The sequence below is a fragment of the Kryptolebias marmoratus genome, linkage group LG22 (genome assembly GCF_001649575.2).
Source record: "Kryptolebias marmoratus isolate JLee-2015 linkage group LG22, ASM164957v2, whole genome shotgun sequence".
Taxonomy (NCBI): domain Eukaryota; kingdom Metazoa; phylum Chordata; class Actinopteri; order Cyprinodontiformes; family Rivulidae; genus Kryptolebias; species Kryptolebias marmoratus.
In genome coordinates this window covers 22678439-22705789 of record NC_051451.1, presented here as the reverse complement: position 1 = coordinate 22705789, position 27351 = coordinate 22678439, and the positions used below count along the sequence as shown (strand labels likewise).

Below are 27351 nucleotides of genomic sequence, written 5' to 3'. Positions count from 1 at the left end.
ATTATTTTTTCATGTTTATCAAGGAGTTGAACTCTAATCTTACAAACATATTAAACATGCAAGGAATATATATTGCTACTTCTGAGAACTTTGAGCTGAAAGGCACAGAACTGTTGCAAAGTTTTAACTTTTCTCATCTCAGAGCATTCCTTATCTGATTAATGCCTTTTAAAAAGAAAGCTGCATCTAAATGGGATATTCATAGTTCAGGGTTTGCCCTACTTTTCACTATCGAGTACAACAATCCTTTAAATTTACCGCATTCAAGATACGCCATATTGTTAGTAACCGGAGCAAAACATATGAGGGATCTGAAAAGACAGAGGGAAACCTTGATATGAAAAGACAGAGCTGCAGAACCAAGAAATTCTTTATTGTAATGCACACTTCACGCTCATGTTTACTATTGCTTCATATCAAAGGTTACTAAGAGATCAGAGAGGAAAAACATGTCACGCTGCTAAGAAAGCTTTATCTGGACAGTATGAACACCATGCTGATGGAAAACAGAATTTTCACATTAAGGATTTAGTCATTAACTAATTGGATGTTTTTTTTTTTATTTTCTGAAGGATATCGTAGGTTTACTGACTCATTTTGTACCAAGATGAAAGAAGAAGAAATGGCACAAGCAACTCAAAGATCAAAGATGATGATTTTCACAACAGTTTTGCTTTAGAAAGTAGATTATATTTGATTTTCCAGCTTTTTCTTACTGTGGATTACTTTTTGGCATAAATCATGTTGCAATCTGGAGACGTGATTCTTTGAAGTGAATTATTTGAAACCTTTTCCTGCTGGCAATTACAATTATTAACCTGCAAAATATTCTATGTAACTAAAGATAATTGACTGTGGTTGAACACATATAAAGTGTTTATATTGCAAAATCTTTTTCTGTGTATGGTTTAACTCGAGGAAATGTAAATTATTTGTTGTGAATTTTTAGTGATCGCCCCATCACGTTTCATTCATCTTTCTGTTAATGTTCATTTGAGTCTAATTTTCTTGGGGCAGAGATGATGAAAGGTTTTCTGCTTGAATGAATGGCAAGTTCTTTGGTGCAGAAAATTGACTCGAATGTGTAACATGCTTTCAGTTAAAAAATTTGAATGATGCTGAGAAAAAACATTTACTTAAGTTAATGCAATAAAAAAAGGTTTACGGATAACCATTGTGTTGCTTGAGAAAAGCTTAAAGCAGTACACTTTTGTCAAAGTAGGAAGACTATGCTTCTGTGGTTGCAGATGCAAAAACTTGAACGTGGGAGGGATGTGGGAGGCTATACAGAAGGACTTTCGGTTGGCCTCAAGGAGGTTCTTGAAAACCACTTAACGGGTCAGAAAAGGAAAGCAGACACAGTCCTAGGCTGTGCTTGGCTTGGATGGAGAACTGCTAACCCAAACTAAGAATACTGTTAGCTCCTATAAGTCTGAGGTCAGGGTTTCAACTGGAAAAAAGTGGAATGCTCCCTCCAAGTTGGGGATAAGCCTCTGCCTCATGAGGAGGAGTTCATGTATCTGGGAGTCTTGTTCACGTGTGATGAAAGGATGGAGTGAGAAATGGATTGAAAGACTGGGCTCTTGTTTGTTAGTAATGAGGATGTTGCTTCGGTTTGTTGAGAGTTGAGCAGAAAGGCAAAGCTCTTGATTTACTGGTCCTACGTTCAGTTTCTCACTTCTGGCTATGAGATATGGATCCAGACAGAAAGAATGAGATCTTGGATACAAGCGGCTGAAATGAGTTTCCTCATTGGGTGGCAGGAATCAGCCTCAGGGATAAGGTGGGGAGCTCCATCATCTAGGGGAAACTCTGATTAGAGCTGCTGCTCCTCTGTATCAAACGGAATCAGTTGAGGTGGTTCAGGTATCTTATTAGGATGCCTGGATGCCTCACTCTGAAGGTTTTTCGGGCATGTCCCACTGGAAGGCGATCCCGTGGTAGACCCAGAACTTGCTGGAGGGATTATGTATGTTCTTTTGCTTGTGAGTGCCTTGGTATTCCCAAGGAGAAGCTGGAGAGAGGGCTGTCTGAGTTTCCTTTCTGGACCTGTTACCTCTGTGACCTGACTGCAGATAAGCAGCGGAAAATACTGGACAGATTCAAAACTAAGAATTTACCCAAACCTCAGAGTGTTGGCTGTGACAACTGTGGAGGTTTTTGTTAAGGTTTGTAAAACTAGAACGTGTTAAAAAAAATCGAGCCAAAACTTCACAGAGGACTGAAACTATCTTCCTTTTTTAAAGGAAACTAATTTGCCTGTATCTTTTATTGCCCCAGAGGTATACTGACATTTGTTTGCAATATGAACATTTTTTTTTTATCTAAAGTGATTTCTTTTTCTGACATTATTAAAATGTGTTTCATTAATAGGGTCACGGTGTGAAGAAAACGTCAATGAGTGTGTTTCAAACCCATGCCAGAACAGAGGAAGATGTATTGATGGGCCTAATCGATATCACTGCTGGTGTCCTGATGGCTTCATTGGACTCCACTGTGAGACCAACTTTGATGAATGCATGTCAGCACCTTGTCTACATGGGAGGTACAGACCTTTTCTCACCCATCATTTAAGACAAAAAAACTGCAAATTGAGCACCAATGGCATGGAATTATATTTAATTAGACCCCTTGCCAACACAGTGAGTAGCAACATAGATCTCATGTTGTAAAGAGCTAGAGTGATGCAATTACAGTACAACTTGTCTTATTGGTGCTTAAGTTATAATAATTAATAATTAATTCAGTTGAATGAGCGATCAAAATAATATTTTTCTCTCCATAAAACTCATTGAACTTTACAGCAAAAAACTATATATATACTCATAATAGTATAATTTTAAAGACTAAATTTTGACTTTGTGTGTTTTGGCCCTCTCAGCTGCAGGGATGGAATAAATTCATACACCTGCCTTTGTGAACCTGGGTGGATTGGCAGCAGATGTGAAACAAATGTTGATGTGAGTTGAGCTTAATTATTAAACCTTCTGGGTCTTCTGGAAAAATGTCAGGAGAATTTTGTAGTCTTTGCATGGCCTTTAGTATCATTAACTCAATTGACTTTTGTACAAGATAAGTCAATTGTGCTACTAGGATCATGTAAACATTGTACAAATGCCTGATTAAAAGCATCTGCTAGTCTAATGCCTAATTGATTTAAACTACAGCTTTTTGCTGGACTCTAGAGGTAAAAGATTAATTTGCCTACAAGGTTTCTCCAAGTATTTTATTGAATTAATAAACTAATTATCTGCATTTTAACCACAACCAATTTATTTTAAACCAGAGCGACATTTAGCCATACATCAAGGAATTGCATGTGTAAATTGTGCATTTTATTTTGAAATCATTAGCTATTATCACTAAAGTCTCATGTGAACACTTTGTATTTGCAGGACTGTGCATGCAGCCCCTGTTTGAATGGAGGTTCATGTGTGGATCTTATTGATAAATTTGCATGCTTCTGTCTGGATGGTTACACAGGAAAGATTTGTGAAAATGATATAGATGTTTGTAAGGAGGCTGCTTTTAACGTCTCACTTTGCTTCAACGGAGCCACCTGCCTTGATGGTGAAGGATCAAACTTTACATGCAGGTGAGTTTACCTGCTGGTTTTTATTGTTTGCTGAAATACTATTCAAGGATTTTCTCTGGATGAGTCAAAATAAAAGCAAAAATTGTTTAAGCCAATTTTACCAAATAACTTAATAATGTAATAATGCTCATTGTAATACAATGTATCCCTTTAGGCTGAATACTTCCTTGCAACACAAACACCCTCTGTATCACTAGAAAATGGTGACAAATAAACAATCAAATTTATATGTTTTGGTAATAAAAATGTGATTACAAATGAGTCTCATTGACAGAAAATTTACTGAATGTTTAAAAAAATAACTAGTAAAATTAAAGAACATTTTAAAAACCGTTTCTGCAGCAAATCTTAAGGCTGAGATTGTTGCCAGTGTTAACACTGTTTTACTTGTCTCCAATTAAAAATGCATATTTTTTCTATAATAATTGTGCTGCAGTACATCTTTGCACTCATATCAGTCCTCCAGGTTGTTTGCAAGAGAATCATTACTTTTTAATTGCTGGCACACTATCTCTTGAGTGATGGAGTGTATCTGGATACAAGATGTATGCAAAAAGAGTGTGCCAATTTGACACAACGGATCCCTGGATGCCTTACAGTTAATTATCTTGTCTAACCTTGTGTTGATGTGCTGCTATATGCTCGATGTCATGATTTATAAGACTATGACTACAGCTACTCCTAATAGGTTGTTACGTTTTACAGTGTTATTTGATGATGCAGTGGACTTCCTATTACCTGAGCAGTGCATTTTCTGTAATGTTGTGCTCATTTACAGCTTATTTGTGTAGAAAGTGCTACAAGGATCCATTATGTAGTGTAGGTTTACAAATAAATGAGTATACTTTATTCTTCAGGTGAATGTAGAGACTGAAATTTGGCTGGAAAAACACAAGTAAAGGGCTAAATATAAAATAGTTTCAGGATTTTATTTTTTATTTATTTACTTATTGATTTTTACAAATGGCATCTTCTATATGTAAAAAGGAAAGTAATAATTTATCTGCATTTTATGTAAAGTAGACTTCAAGAATTGGTCTTAAAAAACTTTTTTCTCCCTGCCATCATTTATGAGGTTATGCTTAAACCATTTGCCTACTTTACTGCTGTAGTAATAAATTATTCAAATTGACTGGACCTTACGGATCTCGGTTTATAACATGCTGAACTTCAAAAATAGGGCTTCAAGCCTCAGCAGGTCAACAAGAGTTCATCTGCCTTTTCTAACACCGAATTCATTTTCACTTTCTATTTTGACCTTCTGTAATCTTTCTTACTCATGTTTGAGCATTTGTGTCCTTGCCAGTTGGAAATTTCCCAACCATGTTCAGTGAGTTTCACATGTTGTGGCTGTGAATTGAGAATCCGTGGTCGTCTTTGAAGAATTTGGGGCTCCTTGGCCTCAGATTTGCAGCAGCTTTGATGCATGATCAGGCTCGTTGTCCATCTGGAAAATAACCCTTCCTCTACAAATCTTAAAGCCTCAGTAGGATTGACATTGTAGAACTGAATTGTACCTTTATTAGTTCAAAGTATAGCCTATCCAGGTTTAGCTAATTCTCTACCTTAAGTAACCCACTCTGACAGTTACCACTCATTTTTATGTTTTATTTCAGAATGAAGTTTAGACAAAGACACATCCTCTTTATACAGAGTTACAGTTGAAATGTAGGATAACATTTTCCCTCTGTTTTCCTGTAGATTTTATGCTCTGCAGAATATCCCCAGAGAATAAGGTCTTTAAAGTCAAGGTTGTGACTTTTAAGCTTGATTTGAGTTTTCAGCAGTGGGAATTTCGGTATTGCAGAGCTTATAATTGTAGCAGTGTGGTTCATTTAAAGTGGAGCTTTATATTGTGTGCTGAAAATTGTTAAAAAATCTTAAGAAACCTTTCCTAACAGTCAAAAGGTTAAGACTTATAACAGAGACAGTTATGTCTATATACAGTGAATATGAGCCAGTGTGGAGGAAAAAATAATGTGCTAAAAGTAATTATATTCTTTCTTTATTTTAAAATGTATATGTCCAGTCCATATTATTGTGGCTCTATTACTTTTTATATTGTTTAAGGTAGTATCTCACTGGACTCCAACTGTTAACAACTAGTTGGCAAACTACATTTGTGAGGGAGTGTCTAAAGTGTCTCAAAACATTTGCAGGTGTTTTCAATTTCCTCCGGTGAGAGGCATGCAATTTTGATGCTTCAGTTTTGAACATGTTTGAAAATTTGTGAGACAAATTGTCTCTCAAAATAGAGTTGTAATAGGTGTCTCAAAACCTCTTTTTTTCTTCTTTTTTTTTTTTTTTTTTGCAGGTATCTCCAAACCATCTCAGGAGCACTATAGCTGTATTTTGACACTTCAGGATCTCTTCTTTGACAGTAAACATCCAAGGCTAATGTCCTGATCCAAAACCATCATCTATGATCAGTAATAATGATTGAAAAACTAGTCCAAATCTGTCTGTTTTCATTTCAAAATTGTTCTCCAGTTGATGATATCTTAAACATGGGAGTGGTTGCCAAGCTGGATACAAAGCAGGCAGAGGTTGGTGTAATGTGGGTGGAAGTGAGCAACAAAATGCTGTACACAGCTTAGAATACAGTTTTGCTGGCTGAACACAAGCCGTTATTGTCAAAAATACGCCACTCAAATTACAGCCAAATGGCTCGCTAGTCACTTCGTCACAAATACTCAAAATTTAATTAGACGTCAACAGAAAACTTTTTTTCTTGCAATTTTGAGTTGCCAACTAGTCTCCAACACCCTAGTGAGATACTATCTTTAGGGGTTGCACACATTTTACTTTATTGCCTAATGTCCTCTGCTGTGTCTGTCAAGAAAACCAAAAAAGACATTTGAATTAAGTTTTCTATAGCCACTGACAAAAGTGTTGTTGTTTTCTCTGATAAGCAATGACAAAAAGAAGCAGTTCTTAAATATAGTTTATTGAGCCCACAAAAAGGAAGTGTCAACAGTGTGATAAAGCCTTATAGTTTTTTAAAATATAATATGTTTTTCTAGCTGTCCACCAGGTTTTACAGGGGATTTCTGTGAAGTGGATATTAACGAATGTTGCTCAGCACCCTGCCAGAATGGCGCTGTTTGCCAAGATCTTATTAATAGCTACGTCTGCCACTGCAGGTCAGGTGAGTCACTCAGATATCCTGTGATTTTCTCTGTTTACTTCAAACTAAGTCAGCCCAAGCAACCCCCAGCCCCCTTTGTAATACCTTTTACAGACAGCTTTTGCAGCTTATAAGTATGAATACTAAAATCTAACTGAGAAGGCTATACATTTGAGTGAACAAAATTTCTTCAGTCTTTCTTGTGCTTTAGATATGGTAGAAAACCAGAAAAAAAATGACATTGGGTTTAAAGGAGTCACTAAAGGTTCTCATAATTCATAAATAGTTTTCTTGCCTTAGAGCTCTTCAAAGACTACCTACTTTTCTTCAAGGAGAAATTTGTTGTCATACAGTACAGAAAAAAAGGACAGTGATTAAAGAACGGTACTGCCTCGGCTCATTAAAATGTACGTGGCGTCTTACTCTTTAGTGAAAGCCTTTTCTTGTCCGAGTATGTGTGTGTGTGAACCCCAAAAGAAGCAAATCAATGTAAGAGAATCTGATTGATATTCACTTCAGAGGGTGGAAGTGAGAGAGCCCATGCTCACTACGACACTCTGTGGGCTTTTGTTCCTGGCAGGTTGGACAGGCCTTCACTGTGAGGATGACATTAATGAGTGCCTTCCACAGCCCTGCAACCAGGGGATATGCATCCAGAATGATCCAGGCTATGGCTACACCTGTTTCTGTCGTCCTGGATTTGTGGTGAGACTCTCCCGCTCCTCCCCCGCCCTTCTTTTTCTTAAATTGACCTTTTTTGCAGTAACTTTCTAATCTTATTTTTTTAAATAAAATGAATGAACTATGAAAATATTCATATTTTTATTGTGTGCTGCCAAAAGGCAGAAGTGGGCTAAATGTGAATGAATATAATGAGTGTGTATGTGTGTGTGTCTGTCTTTTACCAAATATCTCTTGAACCACTGGGCAAACTTTAATGAAACTTTCAGGAAGAAAAAAAATCAATGCATATATCTCTACAACTGATTCACTTTTGGAACCAACTCAATTCAAAATGGCCACCAAATCCAGCTAACCTCAAAAAACATAAAATGATTTAAAGTTTTCATTTTATAGATATTGTACTAAAATTTGGTGTGGTTGTAGCTGATAGTCATTCCCAACACATAATCCAAGTGCTACTGATTGAACAGCACCTTTCTATGAACCCAACTATGAGCCCCAACTGTTCGAGTCAACACTGTTTGACTGTTAGCGAAATATCTTGAGAACCACTGGATAAATTTTATGCAAATGTTCAGTGATCATTGAATGTTGATCTACCACTTTTTACCTTTTGGAGTCAGTCCAACTCAAGGTTGCCACCACAGCCAATTGGCCTTAGCCAACCCACAAATTGCTATTACTCACTCAGTTTTACAGATATTGACCTAGAATTCAATGTGGTAGTAGCTGAGAGGCCTTCACAACTCTGAGTGTCACATGAGAGTGTGCACAATGTAATCTTCAAGGTTTTATCAAAATGGCTACAACTCTGCCGCTTCTCAAAATAAAATGATCTTAGCTTCAAATTCAAGCATGAACAGACCCAGGTGATATGCATTCCCTCAAGCAATACCAATCTTTTTATTTATGTTGTTTTAAAATATTTTTTTTAAATTCAGAAAGTATTGTTTTCATCATTTAACATCGATACACTTTTAACTATTCAAGCTGGCACACACTGAATTCAGTTTAGTATTTTGCTGCAAAGTTGCTCAGCACAACTTCAGGCTTTCTAATTTATGTACACAGGGGAGAAACTGTGAGCACAACTATGATGACTGCCTGATAAATCCATGTCCAGAAGCATTTTCCTGTGTAGATGGCATCAACAAGGTCAGCTGCCTGCCTCCCGTTATGGATCAGGTTCCCTTGGCGACTGTAGTCAAGAACATCACTAGCGGCTACACACCCCAAGTGCTGACGCCAACACTCACCCCAGCACCAGCAGCTGAGCTATCCACAGGTATGGACCATGCTGTGTATTCGTGGAAATCCAAGTGCTATATTAAGTACCTACGGTTTGTAAAGAAATAAATTTTATGCAGCTTTATACTTTCTGAAATAATTGAAAAAAGTAAAAGGAATAAAAAAAAACTACTGAGATGTTTGGATTTTTGTTTTCTAGTGTTTTAGCAATAAATATAAACTTTTTACTTTAAAGACAGTATTTTAATATATAGTTCATTATATTAGTTGTGTGTTGATTCTTACATGAATTGGACTTGTTTGTATGGTACAGCTCACAAATTGTCAAATAGATTAGAATTTTAAGAATTTTGATCCATTTCAATTTTTTTTTTTTCTGAAAACAAATTTGAAGCCTTTTATGCATTTTGGCAAGACACATTTCCCCTCTAAAAAGCCAGTGCCAACAAGAAAGATGATTTCCATGAACGAGGGTGTACTTTATCAAGAAAAATGATTAGGCAGGTGATATGAGTCAAAGTATGACAGAACATTACCAGTTCATCCCACTGTCACCATAAGCTTCTCTTCTTTTCATGTTGCATCTAAGGTTATCCCTTACCTGTACACAAATCTAAATTTCCAGTTGTAAAAAAAAAGTCATGGAGTAATTCCACCATTACTTCATGGTTTGGTTCAGATTTTTTTTGAAATATAAGATGCAGTAGCTCTTTCAGAGATCCACCACTGAAGAAATACTATACCGAGACATTCAGCAATCATTTCTTAGCCTTTCTCAGATAAACTCAAATCCTTGCACATGACAATTTTTTGTTTGTTTTTTTGTTTAGTTTTTCTGAGTTAACACATTAGCTTCATGGACAGATTATTTTACTGACTTCTCATCATAATGTCAGAGCTGACTGGTGCAATATGACATAAATAACTTCACCATTTCTTCACAGGAAAATAATTACTTTTACATTTATTATCTGAGCATTTGATTAAAATAAAACTGAACATTTATGTCTGATTAGGAATTCTTAATGTGACTTTTAACCTGTTATCTGATGCAACAAACAGCATAAACATTGCAGTTCTTGTCTCAAAGCGTGCTTCCAGCTGGAATTGCCTCACTTTGGAAAAATATTTTATATTGGGGTATTGCTATTTTTAGATAAAATATCTATGGTCTTCCTCCATCAGTGAGCAAATAGATGATGTAGTTTCCTCATGCTCTACAAATATGCTTCAGTAAGTATAAAGATAATATATGGACCAGCTTAATACTATTGAATTGTTCAAGAGCTTTAGATTTGTTTCACCACAAAATTTACCTTTTATTTTTCACTATTATTCTACATGTTCCATCTTTGTTTTTAATTGACTTTAGACAACAAAAATAGCTATAATGCTGCCAATGCTATAGATACTGAGACAAAATTTGCTGTGCTTGTAGCTGAGAGTTATTCCCAACGCATACTTTAAGAGTTAACAGATCATTTGAGATCTTGTAATATTGCATTCAGTCACACATGCATTTTCAAGATATGTCCAAAAAGGCTAACGTTTTATCAGTTTTAATCTCTGGTAAAAAAAACAAAGAGGCAGTAAATGATGTGTATTCCTTCAGGGGATGGCTAGACCTTTAATTTTTTTTTTTTGAGAAGCCCTGACTTTCAACAACATTGGCATGTTTGACCTTTAATTAATCAAGTAATAATTCCCAGCTTCATGCTACCACTAACATTAAATGTTTAACAAAGTGACAGTAAATTGCAGTATTTAAACGGATAAACCATTAATGGTGTTAATGTCTATTGACAGTGGTTCAAGGGAAATTATTTCTGACAAATTACAACCCTTTCCTTTGCATGTCCTTCAAAGCAAACATTTTAGCTGCACAAGCTTTGACATGTTGGAATGAGGGGACACTCCCACTGATATGGCACTCCAAATGGAGTTTTCATAGTTATGATTTATTAGCTTTGATTCAGAGAGTGCAATTGTAGTTCTATTTAGCTGTGGTAAAATAGTTAAAATCTAGTTTTGGGACTTTCTACTAAATTGTGCTGTCTATTTTTATTTGAGAAAACTGTGTTTTCAAAGAATAATACATCTGATCAGCATTTGGCACTTTATCCTTTAACACTCAAAATAAAGATACAGAACACAATACATTATTGGTATTGGATTCAGTCATCTATGTAAGAGGAGGAATTCGGGGTGTGGGACAGATTGTTACTCTGTGACAGATGAGGTCTGTCTACCTTTGAAACTGTTCACAGAACTGTAAAACAGACCTATTGAACACAGACGAGCTTGAACCAATTTATTGCGACACTTTGAAAATCAGTGTGGGCTAGACGTAATGGAGTCCTCCCCACTGCACCTGATCCAGCTCTCAGTTCGTGCTCTGGTTCAGAAAGAGTTAAAGGTACACCAAAAAGAAAAAAAGAAAAAAAAAAAAGAAAACTCTGTTAAAGAAAAACAAACCCCAGCATCTTCACTCTGAAACATCCTTTTTACTTCTATACACATAAGTGCATAATCAAAGTAAATAAGTTTTAATGTGAGAAGACCCAGAAACTCTTGAGTTTATCAAACTAGGTCACCATCTAAACACATGCAGTGCCCTTGGTGCTGCTTGAAATAGACTCAGTGCTCCTTTAAACCTAAGACTGCTCCACAACCTCTGAAATATATATATCAAGTCAGTGTGAATCGAGAAACAGAGAGGATGGTATATATGCTACACTGACAGTACAGTATTCAGTTTAAGGTGTCTTTTCTGTCTTTGTCTTTAATACAAAAATACTTTTCAAATTAAAAGCCCGACATTCCTTAAGGAAATGTCTATCGCCTGTCAACTTTCATGCCAGGGTTTTAAACTAAGATCGTCTTATCTTGAGAAATGACAGAATTGGAGCCTTGTAAATGACGGCATGTTCAATTTCATGTAAAATTGTGAGATCTTGCGAGATGAGAAATCGCTCACTATATGCGTTGAGGGTGACTCTCAGCTACTACAACACCAAATTCTAGCCTAATAGCTTTACAATGTACTGAGATATAGGTAAATTTGGGTTCTAGGTTGCTTAGCAGCCATCTTGAATGGGATTGACTCCAAAAGTTAATCAGCTGTAAATGTACATCCAGTTGTTACGGGTTTTAATGAAAAGCTCTGAAGGGAAAGTGGTTCATGTGAGTTCTTGCTCATGCTACAGAAGAACTAAAACGCATGCACAGACACGTACAAAAACATTGTAAAAAACAAGTAAATAAATCTTAAGGTGTAGAACTTGAACCATGCTGTACATGCAGTACAGAGCTCCACATTATCAACTCCTAACTTCATAACATGAAAGCCGATGAGAATCTAGAGTGGGGGTTTGCAGGTGGATGGAGGCTTACTCCTGCTAAGCCCCGATTTGGTTGACTTTTCTTGGAGTGATCACCACAACACAGGTGATGCCGTTATCTGTTGCTGCCATGTGTGTTGGAAATGAAATTACCCCCTCAAACCTCCCCAGATTCAAATTGATGAATAAGAAGTTAGTATTTTCAGATATTCAGCCTCACTTGAGGCAGTCTTCTTAATAATCTTCAGTCTAACGTATGTTTTTTTCTTTTTTTAAGTTCTTGATTGTTTTTAATTTAGACTATTTGCAATTGAGATGGCGATGGTTGATAATTGTGCCTGGAACTGTTGTAATACATTTGGTGACACACTTCTGCTGGTATAAAAGATTTTATCAAAATATGACAAGTTATGAATATTAATGAGAATAAGCACTTTCTAAATATGTCATATTAAAAGCTGTTTGGAGCTTGTGAGCAGTAATTGTCATTGCACTCCTTCAGACTAATTATCGCCCGCCTCAGAACACTTGTGGATGTTCAATTGTCTGTACTGCAAAATATCTCATGAATAGCCAACTGGATTTTAATGAAACTTTCAGAAAGTAATTATTTATTTGATATCTACAACTGATTAACTTCTGTAGTCAACCCAATTTAAGATGGTTGCTAAAGCCAACTGACCTTAGGAAATACCAAAATGGCTATAACATTTTTACAGATATTAAGCTAAAATATGGTTTGGAAGGAGCTGAACATCATCCCTATGCATACTCAGAGTGTTACACATTACTCAATATTTTAGCTTGTAACTTTGACATTAATGGTTGGCGTCATTAGTGCATTAGTACATCTACAACTGATTAGCTTTTGGAGTCATCCTAATTCAAGATAACCAGCACAGCTAATCAACATTAGCCAACACAGAAATGACTATAACTACCTTAGTAATCTTCACCCCTACTCTCAGCACTACATACTGTTCAGCATCTTTGCCTAAAACTTTAACAGACAACCCTGTTTGTCTGATAGCAGGATATCTCATGAAACACTGGATAGAATTTAGTGAAACTCTCTGAAAGTAATCACTGAATGTGCATTTACAACTCATTAACATTTAGGTCAAGATGGTCGCCAGAGCTGATTGACCTTGGTCAACTTAAAATGGCTATAATTCCATCTATTTTACAGATATTAGGATAATATTTTAAAACAGCCATAGCCCTGTTCCTTGTCACAATTAGGTGATGATAGTTTAAAATACTGGGATGAAAACCAGTGGGCGATATGCATTCTTTCAATATATGCTAGGTCTTTAATTTTATCAGTTCATTTTAAATCAGACATTAAAAAGATCACATTATATTAAAATAATAATCAGGCACCTGGTTTAAAAGATGCCTATAATATATTTAAGATTGGATCCTCCGTGTATCTCGGCAGTGCAAGGAGATTCTACAAAATTTTATCTATTACAGGTTATTTCTCTGCCAATTTTGTAGGTACAGAATGACCTTTTGCCTTCTCTCGAGGCTTTGAAATTGCACAGGCTCAAGAACAGTCTTCAGCAGTATTTTATCTCTGTCCCTGTGACAAGTTCAATCATCAGTCCATTACCTTACCCAATAAATCAGGGACAAAGAAGAACTTAGGGGAAAAAAATCCAGGATCTTTCTTTTTCTAATAAATGGGACATTAAGTCCATATTAATTCAATTTCACCATCAAAAGTCTCTCTTCTAATTAATTGATCTTAAGTTCTCATGTTGCCAAATATATTTTCTCATTGAAATGTCTTTTATTTTAACTCTCCTGACATGCACCTACATTTTGTGCTGCAGCATTGCGTTCCACCTCTACATGTTACATTAAATATGACTTATGTCAGTTTTCTCACCTCTTATTCGGTCATGTATCAAGACTGGCCCTAATTAAATCTGATCTGAAAGATTTATATCAAAGAATATCCCCAGTAGACAACTTTCCCCCACCTTACAGAAACTGGAAAAGCTTTTGAACAGATTAAAGTGATGAAAAACTGCAGGGTCAGCATTATGTTAACAGTAGGAAAAACACGGGTATGGTGTATAATACAAAAAAGGAGGAAAAATTCTATTGAGAACATTTACAATTTAGATTTAGTACGAATAGTTACTTGAGGCATGTGCATAAATAAAATTTTGGTGTGAAAATGTGAGGTAATGGTAAAAACAAGATACTTTTGAAGGAGAGACTGAAGCTTACTGTTAATGAGGCATGACACTGCTTCCTGGCAGCAACCTCCGAATGCATCAAAGACTATATCAGACTAAACAAGGCTTTAAAATTAATGAATAGCTTTGTCTCTAAGGGGTAATTTTCCATCATCAGCATTGGCAAACCCCATTGTCAAGAGTAGAGCAGAAGACAGCAAAGCATTGTTTCTGCATGCATTTACCCTGATTAATTCATGGAACACAGAGGGTCTGATCCTGATGATTCTTTCCTTTTGTTATCATGGGATTCTCCTCAGGGTTTTAGTAATATTGCTCTCCAGAGAGAACGCGGGTATTTAGGTTAGCTTGTTTGCCAAATGCCCTGAGGAGTTTCACTCAGATCAAAAGGGGTCTGGCCCATTAGAAGTTGGCATCTAACAAATATTGATAAGTTCACACTTCACAGCTGGATGGTTAATCACAGGAGCAACTTTAAAGATTACTGATTTCTCTAGTGTAACTTTTTCCCCCCTCTAAAAAGAGAACAGAGCATGAGCCATTTGCATCTGGGAATGGTTCTCAATTTACCAGGCTTTGCTGTTTGACTTTTCTCCGACAAATTGCACTACTCCCTTCAAATGAGGAGTATATTGAGCATGAGTAGGCCTAATGCTTGCCTCCAATGCTGCAGCCAGAGTCAGTCTTTTAAGTTTGTCTGCGTCACTAACCCCAATAAGCTTGCGGGCAGTAGAAGTTTTTACTGAAATACCACGTAATTGGCCATTCTTTATGGATGACATAAACCACGTTACTCCACCAGAAAATGAGGCATGTAATAAACTTGCATGAATATGTTCATTTCAGCCAAGACTCTTCTTCTTTGCCTAATATAGTGCCATTTGCATGCTTCAAAGGGTTTTTTGGCAAAAAAAGAATGTATGCCTGTAAAGCACTGAAAAAAGCTGTGATGCTGCCAAGAGCCCTTAAAACATTTTCTTGTACTCTTCTAATTGATTTAATTATTCAGGCTTAACCTCTAATTTTGATGCTTTTTCTTGAAGCACTGCACATGTGTTTCTTTAAGATTCATTCAGTGAATATGTCCATACTTTTTTCCAATATTTTTAGGTATTCTTACCCATAAAGCTAAAAGTTTTAGGTATTGTAAGGGTGCTGGTCCCACAAAAACAAAAATAAAGAAAATTCAAGCAAAGGATCATTTGTTCTTTGTTGGATCAATAGATTTTCTCAGGGAGATTCTTGAAGTGTTGTGTATTATTTTTGTTTACCCTCTCCTCATTTTTGTAGATTTATGTATTACTCTCTTTCCCAGATACAAGCTACCTTCATTATTTTGGGAATTCGTACCTTGAGTTTCAAGGTATTGACCTTGACGAGCTCAACAACATTACAGTGAGATTTCAAACCGTGGCAGCCCAAGGAACTCTTCTATATGTGGATCAAGGGCCTGTTAATGGTGATTTCTTTTTCATGAAACTCTTCATCCAGGAAGGAATCTTGCAGGTAACATTAAGATGTTCTTAGGAATCTTCTTTTGTGTGTGTGTGTTTTCTTTACTATGCACATCACAGTAGGCTGTGACTTTTAGAAATTAGCCGCTCAAAACTCAGCGATGTGGCTCTCTGGTCACTTGGTCACAAACATTTAGAATTCAGTGAGACTGCAACAGAAAATTTGCCATTTGTCTCATAATTTTCTCACAATTTTAAGTTGCCACCTAGTCTGCAACAGCCGTAGCCCATTGAGATACTATCTAAAGTGCAGTTTTATTGCATTTTTAGCAAACAGGTGAATTTTTTTTAAACAAAAAGAGCCATCAAAAAGAGATTTTCATAGACAAATTACTGGCTCCAACTTAAAAAAAGTCTTAATTGAATGAGCAACTGTCATTTTTTTAACCCTGGAATTTCAGCTTACTTCAGACACTTTATGTGGTTCTTTGAGCTTTAAAGACAAATCACATGCTTAAACTCCCTCTCAAATGTTTCAGTATGCCTTTTGCTGCAATGAAGAGGAAGAGGTTATACAGATGAGTACATTTATTCAAGTTGATGACGCCACAGTTCACATTGTAAATATCAGGTATGTACTTGTAGCATTTGACTATGTATTCATGTTTGTATCTGAGTTGTGGGTAGCTAAAACTCAAGTTTCAAGAAAAATAAATTGCTGATTTGTCAGAAAATGTTTTAACAAATATGACTAAATAGTAGTTTCATTTTACAGCTTTTCAAATCAGATGTTGTGATGTTTATCTGCTTCAGGCAAGAATATATTTTTATTGAGGAAAAAAAGAGGAATGTTCACAGTGATGAGCCATTTAGGCCTTTATAAGATACAGATTTTCTTTTTTTTTAATGTTAGCACCTCATGTACTTTTAGTTAGATTACCAGTTATTCACTTATTCTCACTGTGGCAGATTTGTTTCCAGAGTAAGGATTATCACAAACTCCTGAGGAAGCTAAATAATTGTCAGGAATCCCCCAATGGAGAATGTAGATTTTATTACAAATGGGCTTACATCTTAAAAAGTGAAACAAACGTCAGAATGTGCCTGTTAAAATGCATTAGTGATCACTGACCATGTTTTATTGGCTGTTCTGAAGTCTTCATTTGCAGTTTTTCATTACGAAAAGATTAACAAGCAAGAGCTGAGCACAAAATCAATGTTTAAATGATTTAAAGTGAAGCTGTGGCCCCTTTAGTTATGTTGTTCCTAAGCCCATGTGCAGTCTTCCTGCCAGCCCTCTCCATTATGTTCTGACATGACAAAGATTGTGGTTTGGTTTCAAGACACAAAGTTATTATGTATGAGCAGGAAGCTGAAACAAAGCAATCAATTCTCATATAAAGTTGTTTTGGAAACATTTTTACAATGTTCAAATAGGCCAGTTTCTTTGTGTGTGTAAATTCTGAATATGAAGAAGTGTTTGGACTACCCTACAACTCCATTTCTGAAAAAGTTGGAACATTCTGTAAAATGTAAATTAAATCAGAATGCAATGATATTAATAATTTAAAAAATAATAAATAATAATTGCATCAAACAAATTCAAGAATCTGGACAATACTCTGTGTTCAAAGTCCATATTGGATATCTGTGATTGTTGGGCCCTCAGGCAGCAATTCATTAAAAACGGGTCTGGTTCTGTTCTGGATATCACTGCATGGGCTCAGGACCTCTTCCACAAATCATTGTCTGTAAACACAGTTTATTGTGCCATCCAGAAATACTGGTTAAAGCTCTTCTATACAAGGAAGAAGACTTAAAGAACACCATCCAGGAACAATGCCTTCTTCTCTCAGACAAAGTTTATTTAAAGTGAGCTGAGGAAAAATGAGAAACTGTTCTGTTCTTTTTGGAAGCCACGAATGCCACATCCTCTCTACTAAAGAGGAGAAGGTCCATCTGGCCAGTTATCAGCGCACAGCTCAAAAGCCTGCCTCTTTGATGGTACGGGGGTGCATTAGTGCCTATGGCATAGGCAGCTTACAAATCTGGAAAGGCAACATCAAGAAAGAAAAAATTATAAAGGTTTTAGAACAACATATGCTCTCTTTCAGATGGCGTCTGTTTTTAGGAAAGACCTTACATGTTTCAGCAAGACAATGCTAAACCACAGACTGCATCCATTACAACAGCATAACTTTGTAGTTGAAGAGTCCAGGTCCCTAACTGGCCTGCATGCAGTCCAGTCCTCTCACCAACTGAAAACATTTGACACATCATGAAATGAGAAATCCAGCAAAGAAGACCCAGGACTGTTGAACAGCTGGAATCCTACATCAAACAAAAATGAGACAACATTACCCTCCAAAACCTCCAGCAGCTGGTCTTCTCAGATCCTAGACATTTACAGACTTCTGTTAAAAGAAGAGAAGATGCTTCACAGTGGGAAACATGACCCTGTTCCAACTTTTTTGAGATGCGTTGCTTCCATAAAATTCTATATTACTTTATTTTTCCATCATGGTACAGTTTTTTTAGTTTTTAGTTTTGATGTTTGCTATGTTCCAATGTAAATAAAATATGACTTTATGAGATTTGCAAAATATTATAAATATATATTTTATTGTTATTTTTTACACAACGTCCCAACTTTGTTGGAATTGGGGTTGTAAATGAACAGTATAAAATAAGTATAAAAATGATGTATTGGATACAAGTTACAACACTAAAGGTGATAATGAACATGTTCTTGCCAAAGGTAAACAGTTATTTTTCTTGTTGGGAAGGTCGCCTCATGTTTTCTTGGCAGAAAGCTGAGCTGCCCTAAATATATGAGGGGCCAATCAGGTTCAAGGGGCTACAAAGCTCAACCCTTGTTTTTTTTTCCCCTGGAAGAAAAATACAACAGCAGTATGAATCAATCATAATGTTCTACACCAACCCCCTGAGACACTGCAAGAAAGAGAGCTGTCATAACTAGGGGGTTGGTAGTATGAAAAAATGGTTTCTGGTGTCACAAAGCAAATTCTTTGTAATTGTCTGATGGCTGAGTCCGTCCATCTTTGTCTGATTTGACCCAGAGCTACAACACCACAGCCATCCTCAGCGTCACCGCCTAACTCATTATAGACTTTTAATATATCTTCCCGTCAAAGACGCTTTTCAATATGTTAAATAGAAACCCGGTGGGGCTGACTTCTCAAGGACAGTGAGCACAGTGCCCTCTGGCTGCCAGCCAGGCCGCTCTGGCAGACTGCTTCTAAATTAACCGCTTCTCCATGTTGGCTCTGGAGGAAGGACTTATGCAGGTTGGAGTAAGTGCCCTGAGTGTTTAGCCAGCGTATTCAACAGCCTGCATCTCCGGCTTAACAAATCAGACTAGATTGCTTCATGGACCTCCTAACTTCCATTCAGGGAACAAGGGCTATCAGGGGGCACTAGAGAGAGGACTTTACATCTGTGGCCTGAGGACTCTCAAGCTACAGATTGGTAGTCTAGAATCTGCACTTAGGTAATTATCTGTGCTCCCCTGTTGTTTCTGAGATGAGAATTCGTTTAGATTTCTTAGACTACAAGGTGGGTGAAGAACAGTTGTGTGGAAGCTCATAAAATGCCTCAAAAGAAAAAAAAAGTGGAAGTCAGGAGTGACGCCTCTGGAAATGACAATGACTGTTGCCCAAATAAACTTAAGAAAACCAAAATAATGCATAGATTTACCACAGTTTCCTATTGTTTTTAATCATTTTTTGTCATTGTTCTTCCAGTTCATCTCAAAGGATCATTTTAGAATTTCAACTTTTGTTTTGCTATTTTAAACCTACTACTCCGTTCCATTCACCTTAGACTTTTTCTCTTACCCATGATGTGAGTAAGAAAAGTCAAACTCTCAGGATAATTACCTCTTCCTGTTTAATTTTGAAAGTGTTGTGTTCTGTTTAATGAAACACCTACAGTACTTGTATTTGTTGTACACTTTATCGAGCATGTTTGTACTCCTCTGACAGACAGCACCTGACCCCCTGTGAGGCAGAGCTGATGCTTTCTGGTTATGAGAAAATTAAAAGGGCACCAAGTAATTACTGGTTGAAACACATGATCCAAAGAACAAACCATGTCTTCATAGGTGGTTTGCCACAACAATATCTTCCCAATCAGGTAATCTTTTTAATTACCGTATTCAGTTTTAACTAACTGCCAAAATTATATGGTTCTGATTACAGTCACAGTTTAAAATTGCATATTGTAAAGCTGAAGAACTATCTTTGCAAGTTTTGTATGTTTGTTTCTAAGAGAGCAGAACCATTCCACAACTATACTGGCTGCATTGAAATAATTGACATGAATCATCTGAGGAGCTTCTCTGCCTCTGATTCCATCTCTGGCAGCAACATCGACAAATGCAGGTAAAGTTTTGTGTTTTGATTAAGAAAACACTGCTAAATTGGCTGTTAGCATTGTTTTATATTATCTTTATCTTTGAATTGTTGTTTTTGTTGCATTTATTGTTTGTAAAACTTGTCTTTTTTTTCCAGTTTTTTGAAAAGACAAAAAAACTTACTATTGTATGACACAGTGAAAAAAATCTGACAGTTTACTGTGATAAATAACACAGGTGTTTTGTTCTCTCTTTGAGGTTGTCAAAAACATGTCTACTTTATAAATAACCATGCCTCACATTTTCCTTTTTAGTTGAGAAATTACCTTCACGGGAGACTACTACATGTTTTGCTTAAAAGCCAGTGATTTGAATGTTAAAAGACTCATACCGTGTCTTTCTTCACAAACTGGCACAATTTCCTGATGCTTTAATGAATTGTCTGTGATGAATTTTGGTCAAAAATACAACAAAATTACAACCACAAAGCTCTTTTATATAAACTGTCTTTAGAACTATATTTTGTAGATGATTTTAGGTATTGATTCACTAGACTGCACTCTTTCTCATTTCTTAGTTATTTATAACATGTTTTTTGGAATCGGTTGTGTAGATACAAATTGCACTGATAATCAGATGCAAATTAATAGTATTTTGATGATTACTAATACACCAGTCAGAGTTAGAACATTTTCCCATAACAAGTCAGCTCAGCAAACCCTTAGCTTCACTGTAGAACCATTCCTCTGTTTTTGTAAGTTTTATTGTTACCATTAAAATTATATAAATGTAATTATTTAACACAGTTAGTTTTACAAATATTGAGCTATAACCTGGTGTTGTAGTAGCTGAGAGTTATCACCAACTCAGCACTAAAAGATCTTTGTCTAAAACTTTGGCACCTGTCCTGTCTCTAGTTATAATATATGCCAATGAGTAAGATTTAGATTCAAATACATATAGTCTTGTTCAGTCTAATTACAATACAATTCAGTCACATTCACTAAATTATAAAATGCAATTAGCAGCAGATTGCATCTAATCTTCACTTTGATCAAATCTACTTGAAATTAAGTTTGGAGGAGACACATATACAAATATACAGTTTTTACACAGCTTTTTTCCCATAATGTTCTAACGGATGGCAGAAGCAAATAATTTCAAACCAAGAATTTATTAAAAACAATGTGACATGGTTTCTTGTTTGTTTGTTTTTTTGGTTTTGAGTGGTTAGTGGCTCCAGACAACAAAAGAAATGCCCTTAAAACAGAAAATTTAAAATGTATGTAGATATATTTTACACTATGAACCCTTTCAGTTGTCTTTTGTCTTCAGATATGCTGTAGAGACCTCCACAGCAGATCCATTAAGTCTGACAACTCACTCAGCTTCCTCTGACACGATGAACACAACTCCAACAGTGACAGCAGCTTCTCCACCTCCCAGTCACCCTCCACATGAAGCTCAAGTTTGTCATGAAGGTCTTTGCCGCAACGGAGGAACGTGTCATCAGCTGCAGCTGCCTGGCAGAACTCTGCCTTCCTGTCATTGTCCGCTCCATTTTTCTGGAACTTTATGCGAAAAAGGTACCTGAATGTTTTGCATTTAGTGTTTATTGGTTTTTTTACAGTAAAGAACATTACCTCCTGCATAATGACCTCCACAGTGGTATCAACAAGAACCAGCCAACAAATTATGTTGCTTAATATATGCTGAGCCTCTTTGGCTAATAGGTTTCGCTGTGAGGGGTAATAGAGTCAGCTGCATTAAGAATTTTGAGTGATGTGAATTTTTCAGTATATGATTAATGAAATTGGAGATCCATATAAGCAGCTTGAACTGTCGCTGCATGTCCACACTCACCTCCAGGGTGCACTCAGAATGAGAATGCGATCTTGCAGCACTGGTTCAGCATTCAGCAAAAGCTCTCACTCCTGTCCCAACCAAAAATATTTATTTTGTACCAACCAGTAGGACACTAATACTAAGGAGCCTGGAGTACAAGACACACATACTAAGGAATTTTTCCTTTGCAGATCTTCTTACAGTCTTGCTCTGACAAATTATTCCTTCAGTGTAAATGTTAACATTTTGGTGAGTAAATATGTACATCAGATTTACCAAACCGAACTGAATCAAATTAACTTGCCCAGTATAATTCACTAGATGGTGGATGAAAGAGGATATCCTCCATTTAAATCATTTTTTTGGAATTCACAGAAAAACAGTCTTTTGTCTTTGAGGAATGGACAAAAGGCAATGTAGATTTGTAGAGATGTGATAAGTTCAAAAGGTTTTTTATAGTTTTATATTATGTCACCTAATATTTGAATGTCCTGGTAATCAACTCAATTTGTTTCCTGTTCATTTACTTAAATTGTAAAAACACTGAGACATTTGAACTTGGTTTTAAAGTTTCATTTCATTGAGATTTCAGAAAACAGCAGTTTTTGAACATTGCCAAATAGCTCAACTCAAACATTTTTTTAAACACTTTGTAACTAAGCAGGGTCACTGTCAGGTTCTATTGTTTTTGTAATAAACAAGCTGTGCTTGTGTCAGTGACAAACTGCTCCTCATTATCAAAGGTTCTCTTTTTTTGAGGCCAAAACTTGTGCTGATCTTGGAATACTGCTTTGTTCATTCTTGAAATGATAATGGTCTCTTTTAGATGAACATAAGGTTACTTGATAGCCTAAAGTACTGGATACAATCTTTATCCAAACTTCTGGGTTCAGTGATTTGAGCCTAAGCTCATCTATACACCAATAGATTTTCTGTGTTTTATTCACAGTTGGGCAGAAAAGGCAACAGGTTTGGGAGGGAAACCCAGACATCCCTTTTCCTAATGACACACTCTAGCTCCTTCTGGGGAATCCCAAGGCATTCCCAGCTTAGAGAGGATACATAATCCTCTAGCAAGTTCTGAGTCTGAGTCCCGGGATCGCCAGGAAATAATCCAAAGGGAGGCACAGGAGGCATCCTAATCAGATGTCCAAACCACCTCAACTGACTCCTTTTGATGTGAAAGAGCAGCGGCTACAACAGGCTACTACAAGTTCCTTCCACATGATGGAGCGCCTCACCTTATCTCTAAGGTTGAGCCCGGTCACCCTCTAACTCAGCTCATTTCAACTGGTTAGCTCCAGGAAGAAAGAAAGCTACACTGCTCCTCCTAAATCCAAGGTTGGACAATTGGTTGTAGCCTCCTTTCAATATCCTGAAGTTAACTTTGCAGTTCTTATCTGCTTAATTTTTAATAGCAAAAATTAAATAGAAAATACAAACTAATGTAGTCTTCATCCTTTTTATGTAAAAGGGAAGAAACTCATTTGAAAATTGTTATGCAAGCAAAGTAGATCTGATCTTATATATTTGTTTACACAAACAAACAGATTAGCTCCACACCGCTCTCTTTTTTATAATCAGATTTAGCTCATAAAAGCTGTTAGGAACAACTGTCATCTCCTTCTGCAAAATCCACTTCAAATGTGGAAGATGTTTACATCTAACTCTGCCATTGTTATTGTTGTGGACAACACATGCCATGTGGAAGAACAGGTGGCTTAGCAGGCAGAGTCACCGGAAGGGAATGAAAATGCAAAAAAAAAAAAATTAAAATGCTTTGTTTAAATTTAAACCAGCTGTTGTGATACATTAGATTTCCCCACACCTTTTTCTTCATTCAAAGCCTTGGCAATAATTAGATCTTCAGTATTTAGTTATAAATAAATACTTTAGGATTAACAATAGACACATGTGCTGTAAATTGCTGACCAGGGAATGATTCAAAGTGTAAAAAAATTAGGCTAAAAACACAGTCGATTGTTTACAGAGCTGACAGAAAGCTGCTCCAAGCTAATGGTAATGGTCATTAGCGTGGCTTGAGCAACACGTGCACCTAGCACCTAAATTTGACGTGTCTCACATGTTTTCTAAAAATGCTAATTTATAGGTATTTAAGTAATTTACTAACATGCCCTTTGTTTCTTCAGGCACTGTAAATCAATGCTCTGTTTTTAAGACTCGACTCTCATTTGTTGTTCCTGTGGGAGATTGCCATGTCACATGTCAGAGAAGCTGCTATATTAAGTCAGTTAATAAAGAACATTTTGGTCTATGTCTAAAGAGCCACAGTGGAGACAAACAAATATGAGTCATCTATTGACTAATTTTTTTTATTAACCAATTCCCCAGCATTGTATTTTTCCAGTGAGGAGTAATGTAAATGATGCCCCTTGATATAGCTTTACATCTCACTGCCAGAAATAAGCAAGCTTATCTGCTAATTAACTCTGATTTAAATCTTTAATGCCACATAGCATGTCAAGTAATAATGCATAGCAGCACAATAGACAATGTGGAGTTAATTCCCACCTGTAAAATTAATCAAATATTCTGGTCAATTTTCATAGTGCATTTTTTTTTTTTTCATTAATACCCTCAGCCTCACCTATCAACAACCATAAAATAACTTCCTGCTTATTCCTCAACCTGTCAGGCTCGTAAGCATTTCCTTTAAATACCAGCAGTGGCCTTTTAGTGTCATTTCTGCTGAGTTTGAGAAATTGCTCCTCCTCAAAAGCACTCCCGTCTCAGGTTTAACAGGATACAGTCTCATTTGAGCACTCGTCCAACAATGTGCTTTGCAACACTGGTTCTTAGCCTGCAGACAAAGACCAGGAGCTGTTTACATGCTGACAAAGCCTGAATGTGAATTGCTGTGGCAACTTTGCTTGATGACAATCTTGTCCTCACATCGTGTTGAATTAATTAATAGCCACGCGAGCAGAGCAGAGCAAGTCACCCCTGCTCTAGGTTAATTATAGATACGTCATGCTACCCAGTGGCAAATGATGTGGACTTGTTTGTGTCCAACATGAAACGCGGACATGTTGCACACCACATATCTAAAAGAAATATTAAAATACACATGGGTATGCAGGCTATCTTTTATTTACTTCGGCAGATCCAAAGTCATATAAAAAGTATACATTTGACAGACATATCAAAATACTTAATGAAAGCATACCTCTAAAATAACAAAAGCATACAAGGCTCATTACTTATCTTTGTACATATTGCAGTGGCTTTTTCCCCCTTAACCACAAATACTTAAGTGCTGGTGTATTTTAAAAGCCAGTTATTATCACGCTAATATATAATAAAAATGCTTTTACTTATTTTTGTTACGGCATAGTTTTAAAAACTAAGGTATTTCTTCATAATGAGTTTCCTAATGTCAAGAAGACAACAACCAACCAGGTTTCAACAAGGTAAACTCAGTTCAACAGGTCAAGTCAAAGTTTTAAGCTTTTATAGATTGTCTCTTTAAGGAAGACACAGTAGGTTGTGGACCTTGCCAAAGACACTCTGTCAAGTATGTCAGCATTTAATGGGAAGCGATCTCAAAATTATGTAGTAAATGGTACCCAGGTAAGGTATTAGGAGAAAAGACGAAACCAGTGAGGCAGGAAATTATTCAAGGTTGCTCTATTGATCATGACCTCCTTCCACGGCTCACTGATTTAAGGCCTTACTTGTTGTATTTGAAGCTGTGATATAAGAAGCTGGCTTGTAAGAAAAAAGAAAATACCAAGAGTCTAACGTTGATCCGTTTGTGTCATTCCAGTAACTTTTATATAACCACAACCTAAGTTGAAATAAGTTTGCATGTTCACTTTTCCAGTTTTTAAAGCACCACGTAATGTAAATTGCATTTTTATGTTTTGTTTCTACATTGATGCAACTTAACCTGATAGTTACTGGTACTCTATTTACCATTTTCATTTCCTGCTGTGAAATGGTAATCAATAGTGAAATAACACATTGTATTTAATGGTGCAATTTAGTTAAATATGTTTCTTTTTATAGATCAAAAAAACAGAATAACGTTACCATTTTTAAATATTTATGACCAGAAGAAAACTTGGCAGTAAATGTTTTGCTTATTTTTTTCATTATTAGTTAAGAAATCATAGGGAAAAAATTAAAAATATTCTAGGCTTTTGAGTCTTTTTTTTTCTTCCTACTTCCGTTTGACACTAATGGGACCTGATGTGTGGTGCTCCCCGCTTTGCCAACACAGTGGCTCGGTGCTGCCAGCTCTTTTTGTGGGCATCTAGTGTGTGGTTGCTGTAATTGCTGGTGCCTTTAAAAATGAGCCAGCTCAATCTGCCTTGCTCAGAAATTGCCAGCAAATATTACAGGATTGATTCATCATTTTCAGTCCAAGGAAATGGCTCCTTCCACAACAAAAGCAACACAGTTTATGTTTTCTCTTTGTAATTTGAAGGATTGGCTGTCATGTCTGTTCCACATAATTCCCTGCAGAACTCGGAGGAGTCACCCACACCGTTTGCTCTGAAAACGAGCACCAGTGGGTCGGTGACTAAGATACACAGAGCACATATGAGAAAAATAAGATTTTGACCATTTGATATACCAGTAAAAAATGTAACTTAAACTTTTCTCAAGTCAGATTTTGGCAACAGGTAAGCAGTTCTACAGAATTCTGCAGTTTTGTTTTTTTTGTTTTTTACTAATACTCCTACTTTACTAATAGGAAAATGTTTGTTGTTGCTTTGGATTATTATTTAAAACTATTGAATATTACTAAAAGAGAAACAAATAAAAAAAAATAAGCAAACAATTGAAATAAAACAAATAAATTACATACACACACAAACACACACGCACACACAAATATATATGATGGTCTTTTATTTCCTTTTTTTTTTTGTTTATTTTTAAATTTTGTTCCTCTTACTTTCTAGTCTGCACAAAATGCTGTTAATCCTGTTCAATCCACTTTCAAAATCCCTTAGAATCTACCCAAACTGTGAAAACAACTGTCATAAGAAGAAATCAATAACTCGGTCTGACTTTTTAGCCAAATTGAAGTTGCTCTTTCCTTTAGATGTAGGTAGAATCCCCTCAGCTGAGGCTGCTGTGGCCTGTTTGGAATTCACTTTCATGGGCCTGAACAGCAAGCTCTCCACTTGGTGTACGATGTCCTTTTGTGTAAAAGGCCAACAGATTATCGCTGGCTTGTGGAGTTGATGACCTGTGCTTGTACCTCCTCCACCTTTCCTTAAAGTCATACCGCTTTGTCATCCGGTGGGAAATGACACACTAGCACGTAGCCCTGACAAGGCCCTGCTGACTCTGCTCACAGTGAAGCTATCTGTGCTACACCAGCCAATTTCTGCTGTTCTCTTTACTAAGAAAAGCACTTTAGGGCATTGCTTTTACTAGAAATGCCATTCTCCTTTTAGATCTAAACTTGCAGAGCACTTTACCAAGAACACCTGTGAA

General features: G+C 36.4%; 1 protein-coding gene across 2 annotated transcripts in view; it reads left to right on the top strand.

Annotated features, from left to right (window-relative positions):
- Positions 1 to 27351, top strand: part of eys (eyes shut homolog) — a 161562-nt gene that overhangs the window by 79176 nt on the left and 55035 nt on the right. For both annotated transcript variants that reach the window (XM_025005208.2, XM_017412860.3), the window contains 11 exons: positions 2374 to 2545; positions 2882 to 2960; positions 3396 to 3595; positions 6619 to 6743; positions 7303 to 7427; positions 8478 to 8691; positions 15521 to 15711; positions 16199 to 16290; positions 19664 to 19814; positions 19950 to 20062; positions 21370 to 21620. In XM_025005208.2, coding sequence (XP_024860976.1) covers positions 2374 to 2545; positions 2882 to 2960; positions 3396 to 3595; positions 6619 to 6743; positions 7303 to 7427; positions 8478 to 8691; positions 15521 to 15711; positions 16199 to 16290; positions 19664 to 19814; positions 19950 to 20062; positions 21370 to 21620 — 1713 coding nt within the window. The remainder of the gene's footprint in view (positions 1 to 2373; positions 2546 to 2881; positions 2961 to 3395; positions 3596 to 6618; positions 6744 to 7302; positions 7428 to 8477; positions 8692 to 15520; positions 15712 to 16198; positions 16291 to 19663; positions 19815 to 19949; positions 20063 to 21369; positions 21621 to 27351) is intronic.